General features: G+C 29.4%; 1 protein-coding gene across 1 annotated transcript in view; it reads right to left on the bottom strand.

Annotated features, from left to right (window-relative positions):
- The window catches only part of LOC107441526 (cell adhesion molecule Dscam1), a 406,695-nt gene that overhangs the window by 70,458 nt on the left and 315,712 nt on the right, over positions 1-20,525 (bottom strand). Inside the window, exons 20-21 of the mRNA XM_043043535.2 lie at positions 19,251-19,544; positions 10,463-10,651 (exon numbers count right to left, since the gene is read on the bottom strand). Of these exons, the coding sequence (XP_042899469.2) occupies positions 10,463-10,651; positions 19,251-19,544 (483 nt within the window). The remainder of the gene's footprint in view (positions 1-10,462; positions 10,652-19,250; positions 19,545-20,525) is intronic.

Below are 20,525 nucleotides of genomic sequence, written 5' to 3' on the forward strand. Positions count from 1 at the left end.
ATTAAATTATTTTTCTCACTATAAAATATTAAAAAATATTAGATAAATTAAAATCTAATTATAAAAAGCAAATCAAATTTCGGATCAAAATCATATCAATCTTTGGAACAAAATTATTTATAATTGGAAGGTTATTGTAAGGTAAGTTTGAAAACAAGAACAAATATATTCTATCCAGAAAATACTAATATTGAAATTCTCTTTAATTTAATATCGTGAAGTAAAATTTGTAAAAGAAATAAAGAATCGAGAACAAAAATATTTCCATATCTAAGTGTATTATTTAAATAATGAAAGTTCCATTAATTTAAAAAATTTTAAACTCAAAATGAACAATCCGCTTTTTAAGTGACATTTAGCTTCGAAAATAAAAAGTATACAAGAAAGAAACGGGAACTAAAAAATAAAAGTATTAAGTATTCTCATAGCATTTAGCACAATTTAACTTAAATAAAAATAGTATGCGAGAAACTAAAGCTTTCTTAACTTCGAGCTTTTTGAACTACGAAAAGTTTTCCTTTTTTTTATTATATTTAAATATTCTGTTTTAACTAATTGGGAATTTTATTTATTTTCTTTTTGCCTTATACCTAATTAAGCCTAATTTTCGTACATGAAACCCCTTAACTTTCCGAAAAATGCAGTTAAGTTCATGAAACAAATAAAAATTTGCATTCACGAAGTCGCATTTTAATTAATATAACATTTGAAATTGATTATTACTGTTTCCCCAAACTCGTAGTCCATGCGAAATAAATTAAAATAAAAAATATTTCGATTGTTAAAAAATGACTTAGAGGATTCAAAAACACAAAGATCAAATACATAATTATTATAAATTTATTTAGGAGAATTTCGTTAATGTTTTAAAGTTAAAACTAATCAAATGCTAAATAAAAAACTTAGGAACACAGAATGTTTGACAAAATTCGAGAATAAATTAGAAGTAATTTTACTCGTTAGCAATATAGTGCGGTAAATACCATAATATCAGCTCAGATTGAAAGCGTTTTTTTCTTTTTTATCTCGCTTGAATCAGCCTTGAATTTCAGTGTAAATAATAAGGTTTTTATCTTGCAAAATCTAATATCTCACTCTTTTTATTACTTTCAATATGAACTTAAACGTGATCTAATAAATAATTATCTCAAGAGAAATAAATTAAATTAACTTAAACATAGAATAGTCATTATTTGAAAATTTGTCATAATTTGCAATATTTATTTGTAATATTTATAAAACAATATTTTAGTTTACTTTATAACCGTCGTTGAACAGCTGACTCAATCTTGGGTTAACATCTACTAATGTTCAACTCCGTAGTCTTGTAATTCTGAACCCAATCCAGAAGACAAGGAAACTCCTGGATCAAGTATAGGGAGAAATTTGCTTTCATGCAGGACTTTTTGATGGAACTAACTCGCATTTTAATTGCATATGGTGAGGAAAACTCACCATGGTTAGCCTAGCCTTATGATCCATCTAACACTGAGGATATTTAACATCAGCACTGTGGTCGGTGTGAGCCGGGTGCGGAACTCATATCCACCAGCCATCGCTAGGATTTTGCCTCATTTTAAGGTTAACGCTCTGTCCCCTAAGTCACTATAGCTCTTCGTTGTATTCATAAATAAAAATGACCCTATAAGCACGACAATTTTTCTTGCATTTCTGTGGGCTGCAGGGAAGCTCGTGTAGTATTTTTTTTACAACAAGTTTTATAGTAAGTTATTCTTCAACAAATTATCAAGTCTAATTTATTTATTCCCCCACACTTCCGATAACTTTTCAACCTATCTTCGTAATTTCAAGCTAAATAGAAATTATACAAGTTAAAATAACTTAATACAGTTCACAGTTTAAAAATATAAAATATAATCTTTATTACATAATCAAACACATGCATACATATATTAACTACGAACACTAAATCATTAAATTAAATCGCACTAACTCACTAACAACAATAGCATTTCGCCGACTAGTTCTCCATTACAATTAATAACTTCTGGCTATAAAAAATGCATCAGCACATTGGTGTTTTTTGAGAGAAAAATAATTCTTGCTTTGTGTAAATGAGTGAGAATTTGGTGTAAGCTAATTGTGTTATAAGTACTTAGATTTACATTACACCCCTTAAATCGTGTATGAACACTCGATCTGGTGTTAATTCAGAATAAAATTTTATTTCACACAATTTCCTGGCTTGTTTAACATTATATTTGGAGAGATATTAAACCACCGTTTTTACACTGCACATTTTAAAACTTAACTACTTAGCTTTAGTCGTACAATTAAAACCATGTATAGTGAGTCGGCCCTTATCATCAGACCTTTATTTATAATACATAATGCATACCTTTTTTATATTAGGCTAATTTTACCACAAACATAATATTTCTGTTCCTAAAATTTAATTAAAAATGAATTCTTAAAACTTAATTTATTAAGCATTAATTTTTGAAAAATTAAATTTCAGAATTTTGTGCATAGGTTTGCATAAGATTCCTATTTGCAAAGAAAAAGCTAGATAAAATCAGAAAATAACGATAAAAGAACTATAAGAAAATATCATTTAATTTAGTTTTTTTTTTCAAAAAAAAACTACCAAGTTTTCATGTTTGTTATAAAATTACTGGGTGAAGTGAAACTTCGATTTATATGAGCTGTATCCAATTTCATCAAAGCGTAGATATTGTTATTCTATTTCTCATCTATATTTCGAAAAAATATTTTTTCTTTGTGATTTTTTAAAATAATAATAGGAATATGAGTGGTTCGAAAAAAGTACTCAAAGCGAGTAGAATGGTGGTATTATTGGATAACAAAAATAAGGGGTTGTATCAAAAAGTCACTCCGAAAATTGAAAATAAAACGAATATGCTTTCAGTGTAATAGAGTGGCATGCAATGCAGAATTCAAATAAAGGTTTCACTGTCGATTTGTTTACATTTATGTAGACACTTTGGGTTTATGTTATAAAACATAAAGTGCTGCATAAAAAATGATTGCACAAATTGAAAATAAAACAAATCTGCTTCCCATGAAAAGAATGGGCTCAAAATAAGTGTAAAAATTGAAGTTTATTAAACACTCAAATATTTCGTTGAAACTTCGTTAGTAACGTTGGTTTTCCTCCAGACAAATGTAAAGAATTTTTTAATAAAAGTTCAATCGGTAAATTTTAAATGCTAAATGAGAAGTATGTTCTGAAATCAACAAAGCACATCTCGCCATTCGGCCAAAAAATTATGTGAAATAAAAATTCTATTAAATAAATAATCTTAATGAACTGTAGAGGTAAGATATTGCCTGATTGAAAACTTCATTCACTTCAAAAATATATAAATATGAAATAACAGTCGACATGATTCAAGCTATTCAAAAATAGGCACCCATTTTCAAAACTTTCCAGACTTGAATGTAAGGAAACTAAAATAATTTGAAATTAAAAAAAAACATAAAGTTTCCAACGAAAAATGGAAAAATAAAGGTGAGAAGCAAAATTTAAAAAAGATACCACAGAAGACAATACGGATAAAAGATGAAAAACAGAACGATCAAGAAAAATCCCAGTGGCCGAGAGGCAAATCAGGGTATAACACATTTCCTTGCTTTATGGATAGAAAGGGAAGAATTTATGGTGTTAACAAGGAAATTAGCATTCAAATGAAATAAAAAAAGATTCCAGGGCATCAGGATGAGCTAAGGTGGACAAGGTGGTATAACTAGATAGTTGTAACTCGGGTAAAAATAATTTTAGCGTAGTCGAAATTGAATTTATGCCCAAAATTTCAACAATGTAAAAGCAATTGAAGATTTCTTGAATTCTTGATCGAAATCTTAAATCTAAATTTTAAAGCGCGTTTAGTTGCCCGATGTAGATCATGTCGCTCTAAAAGGAATGTGGTAAATGCTCCAACGAGTATCAAAGCTAATTTGGTCTTAAAGAGTTGCATTTTGCCCTTTTTTTCCCACTGTTTTTTTGGTTTTTCTAGTTTCGTTTCTCACCTTTGTTTGTACCTTTTACGTTGGCTGGCAACTTAACGATTTTTTTTTTACTTCAAAAATTTTTATTTCTCTGCATGCAAGTCTGACAAGTGTTGAAATTATATTAGACTTGTGGCGTAACTACCACCATAAATATTAAATACCAAATCACTAGTATATAAGACATGTTAACTTAATTCAATCATGAGGTACCTTTTGATAGATGAAGGTGGGCATAGTCAATAATAAAATCCCCACAATGGTGACCTGCGGACGTGATATGAACTCGCCAACATGATGGATGGTCTACATTAAACAGTTGATTAGTTTAATATATATTGCTCAAAGAAAAAAAATCCGGTGAAGTAAATGAAGTCTTCCGGTTAATAGAAAAAGAAAAAAAAAGGAAGGAAAAAAAACGTAAAGCTATTAAAAAAACAAGAAAAAAAAATAATGAACAAAATGCAATGAAGAAAAAAATATAATGAGCAAAAAATGATATAAATAAAATAAAGAAAACAGCATGAATCAGCTAGTGGTATCCGTTCATCGAATTCCATCACAGATAAAATTCTGGAAGGGGAGTAATGCGGCGTAACTACCACTATAAGTATTAAATACCAAATCACTAGTATATATGACATGTTAACTTGATTCAATCATGAGGTACCTTTTGATAGATGAAGGTTGACATAGTCAATAATTAAATCCCCACAGACTCATTAAATCATTTACACTTAAAATAAATTTTTTTTTCAAACGTTTGTTTTTAAATGTATTATATAAATAGTTGAATAATTAATCTGAATTTATTTTTAGGGAAACAGGGTTATCTACTGCTACCGATAGAATGTTGCTTGCCCCCTCATACGTTAAAACGTATTATTTACAAACATATTAACCAAATTATTGTACAGATATGAGGAAGGTATAATTAAACGGGATAATTCAAGCATATCAATATTCTTCCTTTTACAGAAGGAAAATTGAAAATTTAGCTACGTTCATCAATAACTGCTGAATGAACCATTGTGATTAAGTAGATCTTTAAGTAGAATAATTGAAAATTAACAGTCGACATTCCAGTTTTAGTAGTTTCACTTTAAAAGAGACCGATGTATTAAATCATTTTGCGTCATTCGATACCTCCTAAGTACCCCACATTTTCATTGACGAATTCAATCGTATAGACTTGTCGGAAGGTTATTATGGTTTCATAAATATTTTCGTGTCCAATTGATGCATCTACTGATTCAGAAATTTTGCCTCTACAGATATTCTGCATCATGGCGTGAGTCTTCAAACTTTTATCCGTATGGTTCTCCGGTCTCAGTTGCAACTTAGGCATCTCAGATTTTTTTGCTAAGATAAAGTATCTTACCATTTTTCATCACGTATCAAACATTTAAGTATAAAAGAAATATGCGTGACTTAATAAAAACTCAAGATGATGTAGTAGTTTCGTTTAAACTCAGTTCCACTTCTCAATGATTTGTTAAATATTTTCTTAATATTGTATATTCCTTCATGTACATTATTTTTCTTTCAAAGGATTTAATTTTTTTTAAATTTGGTAGAACAGAAGATAAATATAACTTGTTCAGATATTTTCTTAAACTACCAAAAATTAAATATCAATTTGCCCCAAATACACTTTTTTGTCAGACAAACAAGGCTTTAATATTTGGTGCCGATTTTATTTGTTAGGTACATTAAAAAACATGTTATATTGTTATTGTTTACTTCTACAGCCAAAGCGTGCTTCTCTAAGTAATATGTAAAGAATTATTTTGTATACGCAACAAGTTTCTGTAATTTTACTTTACCGAATCTGCTTTCTGCATGTAAATCCTTGCGCTTCAGAAACCATGAATTTTCGGATTCAACTTGGTTGTGAATGCACTCTTTTCCAAGGCTGTTGGAGCATCTCACTATGAATTAAGAGGTACCTGGTTTGATTCTAGATGATGTCCAACAAAAAAGTCTTCCGCAATTCTATACAACCATACCAGATGAAAATGCAACTCGCTCAGTTCAGATCGTTAGCAGATTTACACTACAATGCCTCGTTTTTTTTTATTTACTTTGACACGACAAACATAATTTCCTGGTTCAATTTTTTTATGTCAACTAAATTGATTTTTATCGTTTATTGTTTTTGACTTAAAACCAGTTATGTATGAAGATTTTCAGTATGGTTTCATTGCGGGATTTTGCTGACAATAGATTTTTCTGAAGCCGGTTTAAATTCTAGGACAATTTTAATGTCAGTGATCTTCCTTAATTTTACTGGAATTCTTTTTACAGTGTATGATTTCTGACATTACTAATGATGCAGCATCAAAAAGTTAAGTTGTTTAACTTTAAAATTAATTAAGAATTTTTTTTGTTAATCTTGCACTAGCTTACAATTCTACAGCAAATTCCACCATTTTCGATTCTAACGTCAATTTTGTAAGAATCTAAAACTTCAATCAGGCCTAATTATTTAACACTTTTATCAAACACTCTTTGTTATCACCGAATCTTAAGAATCACATGATTCTCTGAACTAATATAATAAGTTCATATTTTTATTAGGTGACGGACCCTCTCATTTTTTCAGTGTTTCCCATCACCCACCTTTCTCAATCTGAGGCAAGCAGTAGAAAGATGAAATAGCGCTTAGCCTCCGCATCCGTATTAAATCTCCCATTTTGTTGCTGAGATATTCTTCTTCCTGCTGTCTAAGAAAACATCCGGGAATTTTTTTGCCTCCCCACACCATCCACCAAGCCTTCTTATTCATTCTAGAAAGCAGTAGCATTAGATGTACACAAAGACCAGCTAAAGGGAGACGAGGGAGTTTCTTTTCTTGTTTTGAGGAACTGGGTCTATCGTTTGGAGGGCGCTTCTTCCACTGAAGAAAATAGTACACTCAGAATATATAAGGAAGATTGGAAAGGGTGGGTATCAAATGTGTTTGGTTCAGAAAAAGCTTATTTCAAAAGATATGGAAAGCAGCTCTGTGTTTTTTATCGCTTCTCAGACACTCCTAGTTCCGACGGGCACTAATAAATATACGCTGGATATTCTGTTCTAGAGGAAGCATCTTGACTTGAATTTCATTTTACGCTATCGACTTTTTGAGTTTTAAGTTAAAACGTTCTCGTAACGTTGTTTCCTTAGACATTGTTCGCTAAATTACATGTTTTGTTTAAATTAGCTGTACGTTTTTTATGAAGTTATTCAATAAAATTACTTTAACTAATTTAATCAATTTCGCCATTGTATTTTATTTTAAATTTTACCTAATTAAAATTCTTATTGTTTAGAAAACATTAAAAGCAAAATCTATAATGACTTCAATGGAACGTAACCAGAATGTCTCCTTAAGTCACCGAATCATTAAGACAAAAATAATAATCTCCTGTTATTCGAAATTTGCCAAGTTTTGCTTTAAGACTGTGGGACAGCACTCATGTTTTGTATGACTGTATAAGATTTCTGCTGAACTTATATCGAAAAAAAGAGTAAAAACAAATGACGTATCACTTCACTGGCGTTTGAAAAGTATCGCTTTATGTTTTCCCTTGTTTTAAAAACTATCGTACAAAGATTAATATTTAACTTTTTACGTTTGCCCGATATAATTCGGGATAGTTAACTGATGGTAAATTAAATGTTCTTTAAGCATAAAAATATAAAATTTCCACTTTAAGCTTGTGTAGTACGTTTTCTTTTAGATCTTTGTATTTATTAATGAAACTATAAAAAATAAGTTGATTTTTTAATTTCTTTTTCAAACAAATTGTTAAAGGAAGCGGTTAAGCTTTCATCAAAGTAGGAGTGCATACATAAATGAGCTTTAAAAAAGTTAAATTTCCTTTTAATGCACGAACAATCCATAAATTATATTTTACTCGACAATTCTATGTTTATTCAAATAAACTACCACATCGATAACGGCTTTACTCTTTTCTAGAAATAATGTTGAATCAACATTATCTACTAGCAAAAATGAATTTTTCTTCGATGCTATGATTTAGTGTTATATTATCCCTGGTCTTTATTTGTTCACTCGGAACAATAACATATAATTGAATGAGTTTGGTTTATGCCGGATTAGTTGCCAGGAATAAGGTAAAAGGGAATCCAGTACATTTCGTAAATTAACGTTTTCAGAGGCTTAGCTCTTAATTCTCTCCCGCTGTTATTCTTAACTAAAGACTCTCATGAATGAAAATCTCTCAGTCATGAATTCATTAGTAGAACGAATCAGGAGGAAATGAAACTACCACTTACCACGAAAATTTGAATGGCGTTTTCATGCAAACGTTGCAAGTGTTTGGTTTCTCAAAATACTCAATTCATTCTTTATCGGTGGAGCAGTGAATCCAAGTGCATACATAAATAACAGATGAAATTTAAACAGCTACCAAGAAAGACGCATTTGGTAGAATCAAGGTAATATTGTTTATTTATACCTCGACCCGAACAATTCATATCAGATAATGCATTAAATTACTTCTTTTCCTGCATGTCTTTAGTAATACTCGTTTTTAAATAACAGATCGACGCGTATTCGGAAAAAAAATATCAATATTCATTGGTAAAGTACTAACAGAACTCTAGTTAGCATCATAGAACCTAAGTAAATTAGAAAGCTGCTAAACATTGCCAAAGTAAATAGTACAATATTAATCCTTCCTATATGAATTTGTCAAAATTTTCTAATGAAAACTTTTGATTCTTCTGTAATCATTTCTTTTGTGTTATGTATTTTGCTTTGAACAAAAATATAAATAAAATGATTTTATAACGATCATGAAAACTGTATACTTCTGTGTATAAACGCTTCAGAACTTACAGAAATTTTCTGCAACGTAGAAAACATGTGATGAATTGTAATAACTTCTGTTTATGAGCACAATTACTTGGGTGTAGGCATTCAAGTTTTATCTGCAGAAGAAATCTGGCTACATATCGTTAGTTCAGATTAATGACCTGCTAAAAACCTTACTCTAATTACTACTGAAAGATAAATGGAGTTAAAAACCACTACTCTGTTAGAAATAATTTTATAGCGTGTCAAATTATAGTGCATAGAAATTGCTGAAATTGTGGTATCAAAGAAAGTTGGAGTACATTATAATACAGTCAGACCTCGATATAAGTTCATCCGCATATAAGATCAGCCCGCATATAAGGTTTTTTTTCTAAAGTCCCGGCCCACTGAATTCTTTATTACAGATTATCGGATATATGGTAAAGTTTTAAAAATCGTGGTCATTTTTATCTGAGGCGAGGGGAACTCTTTTCTAACAAAAGTCTATTTGCAAAAGTTGGAACATGGTGTCCACCACATGCATAGCAAATTCGTTTTCGTCATGCTGGTTTCGTGAGTTCTCTGAATATCGTGGATGACGAAACCGAAGAAGAAGACGATATTCCTCTATCTGTTCTGATGGTAGATCTGAAAAATTGTGGCCATGCCATTGAAGGAGAGGCTGAATATGGTTTGATTGATGAGGAAATTGCCACCACTTCTGAAGCTACAATTTCTGAAATTGTTTCACAAGTTGTGGACAGTGAGGACTAATGACAGTGTTCCTGAGACTGTAGCCCAAGCTGAAGCCTTTAATGCAATAAATGCCATATGATTTTTTTTTACAAACCATGAGCTGAGGAACATTTTGAGAAGTTACAAAATCTAGAAAACATTGTTTGAAAAATGGAACCAAAAACGAGACAGATCTGCATAAATGATTATTTTAAGTAAGGTAAGATATAACGTATGTATGTACACTATGAGGAAATTTATAAACAGCTTTATTTTAAATTTACAAATCTAACTTTCTTTAATTCCTTACTAATTTTGTTAAAATTTATAGACCTAAATATTTAATTTATGACCAATCGTTTTCGTTTGTATTAAAATTTTTAAAAAATCATAATGTGTACTATTTAAGTGCTTAGTTACGAACTGTTAATGAATCATGAATCGGCTAAAAGCTCACTCCGCTTATAAGGTCACTTTTTCGATGTTCCTCAGGGTGACCTTATATCGAGGTCTGACTACTTCTAAACACAGTTACACATGATATACTATATTTCAGCTTCAACGGAAACAAGTTTCGAATAATACGGCATTAGAAAATATAAACCGCATTATAATTTAATGTGCTATGGTATTATGGTTTTTCCATTTGAACCAATTAATTTGAAAGTGTATATGACTTTGTAGGGTCTTTCGATTCAACTTTTTTAGTTTGTTCGAGCTCAAGTATTCATGTAAGTAAAAACGAAGCAGATGCTCAAACAAGCAATCTCATAAGCTATATTGTTTTAACTAGAATGTAACACTCAATTGAGTGTCAATCTAATATCATGTTAAGATATTGGAAGTATTTTATTTAAAGTACTTAAGTATTTTTTAAGATATTTAAAGTATTTTGCGGTCACTGACCGATACCGATAAGCAAAAACTTACAGACACCTTGGGATCGGCATTCTGAAGTTGAGTCTTTTCTTCTAAGTACAACTACTACGGCTACGACAACTGTGATGACAACTACGACGACAATGGCGCAAACTATAGGGACGAATACAGCTGGATCTCTCATTATTGAAAAAGCAGTGGACGAAGATGATGAGATGGAAGCAAGAGGAGGCACTGTTGCTGAAAATATAAAATACAATCATTAACTGATGAAACAATAAAAATTAATTTGAGAACATTAAATGAAAAGCAAGAAAAAACTACTTAGGGAGCATTTATTTCCAAAAATTTAGCTCGATATTAAATATATACTGAATTAACTAGAATCTAATCAAGAGTTTTTCTGAATCTAATTTAAAGAGTAAAAATCATTACTCTACATTCTATTTTTAAATAAAAGATTAATAAATTATCATTTGTCTCATCATTGTTAATTTTTTAATTACTTTTCTCGTTACAGATGAAATCAGAGTAACTATTCTAGATACATATTACAAAATTAGTGGTTATTATTTTCACATAATTGAATAGAAACTGATTATTCTTTAGTAACGCATGAAATGGACGCTAACTCTTACTGGAGATAATATATATCAATACATTTCGTAAAAATAGCGTGAAGAAGGAGAAAACAACAATTATATAAACACTATTTTATTCACATTTTTCATGCTTTAGATTTTCGCAATGAATGAGACCATTTTCGTAAGATTTCTAAAATGTTTTAAGTATATGATTAGGTTAAAAGTTAAAAATCATGATTAGAAGATAAAAAAATGTTACAATATTCACTATTATTAAACTTACTGAGCAGGTAATCAAAGTAAATCACAAATTTTGGAAACTTAAAAGTACTATTGTGTTATCCTGAAAACAAATTATATTTACAAAGTCTACAAAACAAAGAGAGGATCCTTTTAAATGGGATAGTTACTAATAACTTGCCAAAACTAATTAAATACGTAAGTTCTAATTGTTATAATCTCGGATCACGTAAAAAAAAATAGCTCTGATTATTTTGCTTGGAATTTTTTCAAACTTTTGAAACACTAAATTTGCACAGTTAATATTTTTGATTATATTGGCTACTACAATATTTCATGTAACTATTACTACAACATACTTACTTTTATTTGAGTAAAAATAAAATAATAATAAAAACTTTTTTGTCCATGTAACTTTATCAAAATAAATTAATGAAATTTATTGAAAGATAGTTCCTAAATTCAAAAAAAAAAATTTTTAATTAAAAAAAATATATATGTATTCCAAAGATAAATATTTAATATACAAATATTTAAATAAATTACTTTGAAAGTTATTGTTAGATTTTAAGAAGATAATCAAATATTTCCTAAAATATATGCTTAATCTAATTCTCAAATATTGTGCATAAATCTCCAATTCATTGAGAATTACCATTGTATTTTACCTATTTTGATTGTCAGTGTCAGGACAAGAATATAGCAATCACGGCGAAATGGAAGATGAGCAAAAAGAATGCCATGACGTTTTAAGAATTTCCGTAAAACTAGCTTCCTTACATAAATGGTATCAGAGCAGGAAAAGCTGACGCTTCTTTCTTATTGCAAAGATAGTCAACGATACGTATTAAATCAAAATAAAACAAATGCAAAATTTCTTTTGGGATTTCTAAATTGCAAATGCTAACAAAAATAATAGTCTAAAAAAGTCGAAAATAATTGTACTGACTGGATGGCAGTGTTCCCTTGACGAAGTTGCCATGCATGTCAGCGCTCCCACATTGTTTTTGTTTTATTTCATTCATCTTAAAAAAGTTTTCTTCAAGGATATATATATATATANTACTGAACAAAAAAAATCTGATATACTGTAATATTTGCAATAATTATGAGCCGTCATACCCTGAGTGGCGAGGGCTCAGCAGATACAGCACTCGACTTTCAATGAGGTGAACCAGGTTCGAATCCCCAGCGATGGCTGGTCGATACGAATTCTGCATGACGATGGCCCCGACAACAGTGCTGACTCTAAAAATACTCAGCGGTAGACGGATAATGGGTTGGATTCCGTTTGCCGTCTGGCTAACCGTGGGAGGTACTCGTGGTCTTCCTCTCCATGTAACGCAAAAGCGGGTTAGTTCTATTAAAAAGTCGTTCACAAAGGCAAATTTTTCCCAATACTTCATCCAGAAGTTCTTTTGTCTTCTGTATTGGGCTCAAAATTACAAAGCTACAGAGTTAAATATTAGTAGTCGTAAGCCCAAAAATTGGGTCGGCTGTTCAACGACAGTTATAAAATAAATTAATTATTACCGTAAAATCACTGAATCACTCTAACTAAATAAATATTACTATAAAAATGACGGTAAAAAATTTTATGACAAAAATAGATTTTACGGTTAAGTGACTGTTGACTTTTTATTAGTCTCACATAACACAAATCACATTAACACAAATTTTAAAATGTGCTAGTATCTACATAATGTCACAAATTCTATAAAATTCCTATTACCTAAACAAAATCAAAACACTTTTTTTTAAAAAAAAATGAAATGAAAAACTTTACTTTCGGTTTATATCATTCTGAAATATTACAGCTCAAATCTAGAATTTATTAATTCTCGTATACTTTGTTCCAAATTACACTTTAATTCATAATTCAATTCAACCGACAAACTTCCGTATATTTATAAAGAAAATTAGTTTCCTCCTATTTATTAGTGTTGAATATGTAAGAAAGCAGATTCCATCCACATATCAGCTATTGAAGGAGTAAGCAGCTTCTAACAAATTGTCGCCAAATTCTTTTCACAACATATTTTTAGCGCCACGCTCTAATTACACCACTTAAATATCGTACTTAATTACGAAATTCAAGAACATGTATGGGCAAAACGTTATAAAGCAAACACAAAGCCATTAATGCCTCATTCACATGCTAAAACTGAACTTCGGAGCGTGCGGATGGCAATAAAAACCGGTTGATATTCAAGACCAGTTTTATGACCGGTTCCGCTCATTTGTTATCGGTACTGCCTTGGATAGAAAGAACGTCCGGTGATAAATTTGGCTCGCGATCCCCGTAAAATTTGGGATTTGTAAAGATTAAAAGAATCTTTTTATAGGCAAAGCAGAGGAAAAAAAAGTTGTTCAGTTTTATTATGTGCGAGATCTGTTTTAGAAACTATAAGAACTTTAAAAGTTGTTTTATTTTGCACTTTATTTTTCCTTTGGTAATGTGTTTTTAATAGCGCTGCTTATTTTATGAAGCTTAAAATGAATGAAATGATATTTTATACTTTGATGATTTTAAAGTTGGAAAAATACGGTAACATTAATTTCTAAAGCGTAATTAATATTTGCTGGCTGTATGGAATTTAATACATAAGCATTTTAAATTTATCCGACTAGTTTTATCATCAATGTTAAATAAAGTTTTAATTACATTCAAAAAGATAAATTAAAATCTACATAATTAAAGACAATTCTACTGTAGTATTGAATTTAACTATTTAATACAAGTGCATTACTGATAACTATTGTTTTAACAATACGCTATGGTACTTAAATAAAAAGTTATTAATAGCAATAATCTCAAATTAATATCTGTAGTAAATTTTGAAACGTATACTAATACCAATTGTTTTTCAATTTGTATTCATCAAATGAAGAAAAAAAATCTAATTTCAATTATTGAGATTTTGTTGAGTGATATTTAAAAGAAAAGCAAAACGTAATGCTTAATATTATCGAAATATACACACGCATTGTTTAAGTAAGAAAATTATACTCTAACAATGTATTTTCTCTCAAACAAATTATCCATAGAATACTAAAGTAACGCTTTTATCTTAGTTTAAGTAGGAGTAGATTAGCATTCTATTGTTTAAAAGCATAGAATTGTTCAAAAGGCAAATACTCAACAGCTGTAAGGAAGGATTGAAAATTCGGGATGAAACTAAAGAGAACAATGCTTCTTTAATTAATATTAAAATTAAGTTATATTTATCTCAACAATAAAGGCTTTACTTTATTGCTATAAGCCTATAAACACAGTTATTCTTCTCATTAGCATTATCTAATTTTTAAGATAGTTAATATTTAGGAATAGGAATTCTAATGTTCCAATGTTTAGGAATAGAAATCCTAATATTCTAATATTAAAGAATAATAATATTTTTAGGATTGATTTAATTTTATCCTATTTAAAATCAGCAATCTGAAATAATAATTTATTTTGCATATTTCAAAATTTTCAGTAGAATAATGCTTTAAGAAGCAGTCTTTGAGTTTTTCTGAGTATAAAAATGTAAATTCATCAGATTCTTAAAGCATGAAATGCTCAATTTTTGTGTAGTTTTATTAACTATTTACTGCTTAAAATTTTTTTATCATAGCTTATGCATCTATTTTCATTGCGAAAGAAAAGGAATTTGACAGCAAACAAATGGTTAAACCATTTCCGGAAACTACGCTTACATATAATCCAAAGAGCAACTATATTAGGAAAGATCTGATTTAAATTAAAAAAAATATACAAATTTAATAAACAAATTTTAGTTCAAAATACTTAGTCCATTTTTAATGTTTATGGTGCATACTTTTTCATTTGAAATTTAAATTTATATCGTAAAAATAATAACAATTTTAAAATACTGCATAATTGAACTCTCTTAATACGTTTGAATTACAACGTTGTTAACAATTCGCTAAGAGAAAACTTTTAATTCTAAACATTTTATTTCATAAATAAGAAATTTTATGAATATTTCCCCCAAAGTATAATCTCTGAGCTAAATATATTCTGCTACTAATTGTCGAAAAATTCCCCCTGTACGAAATGTTAGTTCTGGAATCCCTCCTCTATTTCGAAAGTCTGAGTCTTAAAAGCTACAGCACAGTATCCTTTTTTCTTTGGAAACATTTAGCAGGATACCAGCATTAACATTTCTTCCACAATTCTCTCTCGTTTACTTCACGTTGGTTTGGGGAAACGGGGGAAATGCTGCCGTGACAGCAAACAAATGGTCAAACCGTTTCCGGAAACTGCGTTTACAGAAAATGTTACGACGTATAACCAGAAGAACAAATGTGTTTGAAGACCTTTTACAGGATCGCGATTTAGTTGGAAAAGAGGGGCTCCTGAAGAAAAATGAGGTAGAAAGCGAAATCTCCGGTGGGGTGGCTGAAAAGATAAATGGAGAATTTCTGGATGAAAATTCTGGATGGGACAAAAAATATGCCAGTTTTGTCGATCTGTTCGCTGTTGCTGAAGAATTGTGGAATATTTAATAGAAATATTTCATTTTTAAAACCGCTTCTGTAGCTAAATTCTAGGAGACACGAAGATTTATTCTTTTTCCCATGCGTCGTGTTAGTGTATTGGCTTGTATGATATTTGCTTAAGGTGCTTTGATAACAGCCTAAAAAATATTTAAGTAATAAAACATATTTGAATAATATGAAGTATTAGGAATTGGTGGATTTTTTGTTGGTATTTTATGTTTAGTGTATATAGTTTGATATAGCATTGGTAAGATAACTGAAATGTATACATATTTTAAAATCTTAAAATTCTTAACATAATGCACACTACTATAAATTATTTTAAACAAATAAGTTAGTCCTAATTTTAGTAATTTATTGATGATAAAGAATTGAAAGTTTCATCAATACCAAGTTATTGATATGGAAATTATTTAGTTAAATTTAATTGTGAGAGAAAAAAGGGCGTTTATAAAAGACAAGGAAGGTAATATTAGGTGACATATCAACATCAATTTACACTAGAAAGATCGATGGGACACACTTGGCCCTTTTCGTTTCTTATTGCTCTGTAATTCGAAAAAACATTTATTGAAAGTGTTAATATTTATGATTTATATAATTTGATCTAATTGTAGAGCTTTATACCCAGAGTAACGGGAGGGTCCTTAGCGGCTCCTCAGGTATTTTTGTAGGTATCCCACAACCCCAAGTATTTTTGGATACACTTTGGTATATAAAATACCCCAGTTTTAATAAAAAAACAAGAGTATATTTAATGTACATATAGGTAATATTTTTTAAAGAAAAGGAAGCGCATTTATCTAAGAAACTAATGTATACATCAAATTTAAAAGCTAGTATTCCGCTTTTGCAAATATTTTCGTTAACCAAATCGAATGAAATACCATAGAATTTAGATGATCACGTCTATAATATTTTTTTATTATATTAGTTAAGATTATAGTTATGATCAAAATAGTTCACAATCTAATTATCTAAACACAAACAATCAGCGACGAAGCAAACTGGCCCCATCAAACTTTCTCGATATGCAGCAATGTTTAGTTCTTCTAAATTAAAATTATAGTTAACACATTGCTGACCGGTCACGAGTTAACTCGTGTTTTCATGGCCAAGCGCGGATGACCGGTCACGAGTTAGCTCGTGTTTTCGTGGCCAAACGTTGATGACCGGCCAGAGTCATAGCAATCATGTTAGCAGTGATCTCGTGGTGACTATTTTAAAAAGTGGGAGTAATTTTCCTTATTTTTCAGGTTTTACTATTTAATTCTCTACCAATTTATTATAACTTTACGAAATCTGATATATCTGCAAAACTTGCGGTGCATCATTACACGTAGGTGATTGTTATACTTTTTATCATACGGCATTAAAAAATTTTAAAGTTTATTTATAATTTTTTACTTCTACACCGGCTTTCAAAACAATAGCCGGGCACATGGGGGTTATTTTCAGAAAAGTTGCCGGTCAGCAATGCGTTAATTGTGCAGAAAAAGCCATTTAGTAATTACAGAATATGATATGATATAACTGCAACATATTACACTTGCCAATCTAAGTTTTTTTTAGTTGTGACAGTAATAAAATAGTACTGTAATGACATGATATAAAAAGATGTATCAACAGATTTTTTTCACAAACATTACGTTTATTTCTGCTGCTTTAAAAAAGATGACTATCTTTCGTATATTAAGTATTTATTTTAAATATTGCAAGGATAAATCTATCCGATTTCACCTAAGACCCACACCCGTTAAAATCATCTACATTAGTTATATTATATTGATTTTATATTCAAAATCTTAGAAAGTGAAAGAACAGATGATATAAATCTTTGATAACATGACTATAGAAAAACTTCTTGAGTCTGAATAGCTTACTGAAAAGGATGTTTATTTCTGAAGCTTTAAAAAAGATGGCTATCTTTCGTATATTTTAAATTTATTTTAAATATTACAAGGATAAATCTATCCGATTTCACCTTATACCCACACACGTTAAAATCATCTACCTTAGTTATATTATATTCATTTTATATTCAAAATCACAGAAAAGGGAAGAACGGATGATATAAATTTTTGATAACATGACTATAGAAAAACTTCTTGAGTCTGAGTAGCTTACTGAAAAAGATTTTCAAGTATTTGTACTATAGCAGCAAACATACTATTCTGGGAAATTTTTATAAAAATTTAGTACTTTAGGAAAATTATCAACTTTTTTCAATTGCATTTCTTTAAAAAAAATTCAGCAAGATTTTTTTTCTTTTTAAATTTTGAAATGAAATTCTTTGACACGTGATGTTTAGTCCACTAAGTGCAAAAAGTACTTTCTTTAATCAAATGTACTGCTACAAAATATCAATATCAATATCAATATATAATGTGTTTGAAGACCTTTTACAGGATCGCGATTTTGTTGGAAAAGAGGGGCTTCTGAAGAAAAATGAGGTAGAAAGCGAAATCTCCGGTGGGGTGGCTGAAAAGATAAATGGAGAATTTCTGGATGAAAATTCTGGATGGGACAAAAAATATGCCAGTTTTGTCGATCTGTTCGCTGTTGCTGAAGAATTGTGGAATATTTAATAGAAATATTTCATTTTTAAAACCGCTTCTGTAGCTAAATTCTAGGAGACACGAAGATTTATTCTTTTTCCCATGCGTCGTGTTAGTGTATTGGCNAATGGTGTTTGAAGGAGATTATATATATATATACCTACAAGTAACTAGAACACATAACCACACTTTAGTTTCCATAAGTAAACTGGAGGAATAATTTTAATTTATAATGAAAACTTAACAAAACACTTGTTTTTTATTTAAAAGTTAAAATATATTATGTGTGCTTTAAAAAAAAATATCAAACCATGTATTTTTTTTACCTCTTCATCTTTTATTTATCCAACTTTAAAAAATAATAGTTTTAAAAAAGTTTTTCTTCGGAGTGAATATATTTTCACCAAGTGTAAAATATTCACTATTTTTTTGTAAAATCTAACTAAGCAAAACCTATTTTTTAATAATTTTACTTAGACATAAATTGTTTTATAAATGAAAGAAAAAGCAGCACTATTTTCTAAATAATGTACTAACTTTCAATTTTAGAAACATTTAATGCCTCTTTACTAGTGATATTAATGATGTGCTGATAAGTCTGTTCTTACATCAAGAACATTTAATATGTTATTTTAGATCCTTGCAAAACAAATTTATTGCTTTTTATTTCAAAAGAACAAACAAAATACTTAGAAAATTATTTTAAACATTGGAATGAATCATGGACGATACTTATTCTTTCGCATGTTAATTAACAAATAAATATTTTTTTAGCAATGTCTCATTTAAATTTTTAACTGAAGGAAAGTAATCAAGTCAAGTATTACGATAAAAATAAACGTTGTCGTAAGCACTAAGACTTTTTTTAAAATCTTTGGCCATCGAAACTTTAAACTTTTGAGTTTTGCATCTTAAGGTAAAAATTATGCATCACATAAATATAACACTTACCGCCAGATGGCGTTAGCGTAGAAAATACATATTCAGCTTCTGTTGAGCCAGCATCATTGTGAGCTGTCATTAAAAGATCGTACCAAGTACCAGGAGTTAAGTCACTAAGAATAGTTGTAGCTTGAGCGGGAGCGATATTAGATGACTGTAATATCCATTCTTTTTGCATTTTTGACTTATATCGAATCTCAAAATACAATATCGGGCACCCACCATCAATCCAAGAAGAAAGACGGATAGTGACAAATGTTGAATTTACTATAAGAAGTGCAGCTCTATCAGGAGCCTGAGGAGCTGCAATTAGAGAATAAAATATACACTTTTAGCTTGGATACATTTTTAAAGATTTATGCAACGTGGGACACATACAAATATAATTAATAAACCTAATGATCTTAAACCTAATGATAGGTAACTAAACCTAATGATAGGTAACTAAACCTAATGATAGGTAAAAAACTAATGATAGGTATAAACCTAATGATAGGTGAAGAAAAAAATGAAGAGCATGTTAAATATTGCTTAAACCAAAATTCGCCTCGAAAGCACCTCGATTCGAAAAAAGTTTCAGCGTTATTTAAAAAATATTAACTGAAAATGTCATTGCGATTAAATATGGCTGTTTTCCCGTTTAAATTGATTTCTCATAAGCGATAAGGCGTCGTTACTTATCATTTAAATGAATAGGAAGCTCTACTCATTTACCTCTTGGCTACCCACTTCTTCATAATTTATTTTAAAAGGTTATATTTTTCAAAAAGCAAAATTTATTTTATTTTTAATGCGAAAAATTGTTATAATTTTTGGTTTACGTGCTTCGTTAATGTGTTAAACGTAACGAAATGAATGATTACCTGTATTTAATAAAATAATTACCCATACTTAAAAAATGAAAGTAGGAAAACGAAATGCATGGTACAATAAAAAAATAATAAATATAAAAATAATAATGTGGTGCAAAAATAAAAGAAAAATAATTAAAATTGTTATTGATATATCATGATATTCATCATATTATCATTAAACAAATTCATCTAGAAATAATTTTATGCATGAAAAAAATAAACGTGTGGTACAATACGAAAATATAATCAATATAAAAATAATAATTTGTTACAAAAATAAAAACGAAGTAATAATTAAATATGTTAATGATACATCATGATAGCCCAATGTTATTATATAAATTCATGTAGGAAAAAATGAAGGTAGGAAAACAGAATGCAAGGTACAATAAGAACAAATAAAAAAAAAATTATAAAACAAACAAAAAGT

The sequence above is a fragment of the Parasteatoda tepidariorum genome, chromosome 8 (assembly GCF_043381705.1).
Source record: "Parasteatoda tepidariorum isolate YZ-2023 chromosome 8, CAS_Ptep_4.0, whole genome shotgun sequence".
Taxonomy (NCBI): domain Eukaryota; kingdom Metazoa; phylum Arthropoda; class Arachnida; order Araneae; family Theridiidae; genus Parasteatoda; species Parasteatoda tepidariorum.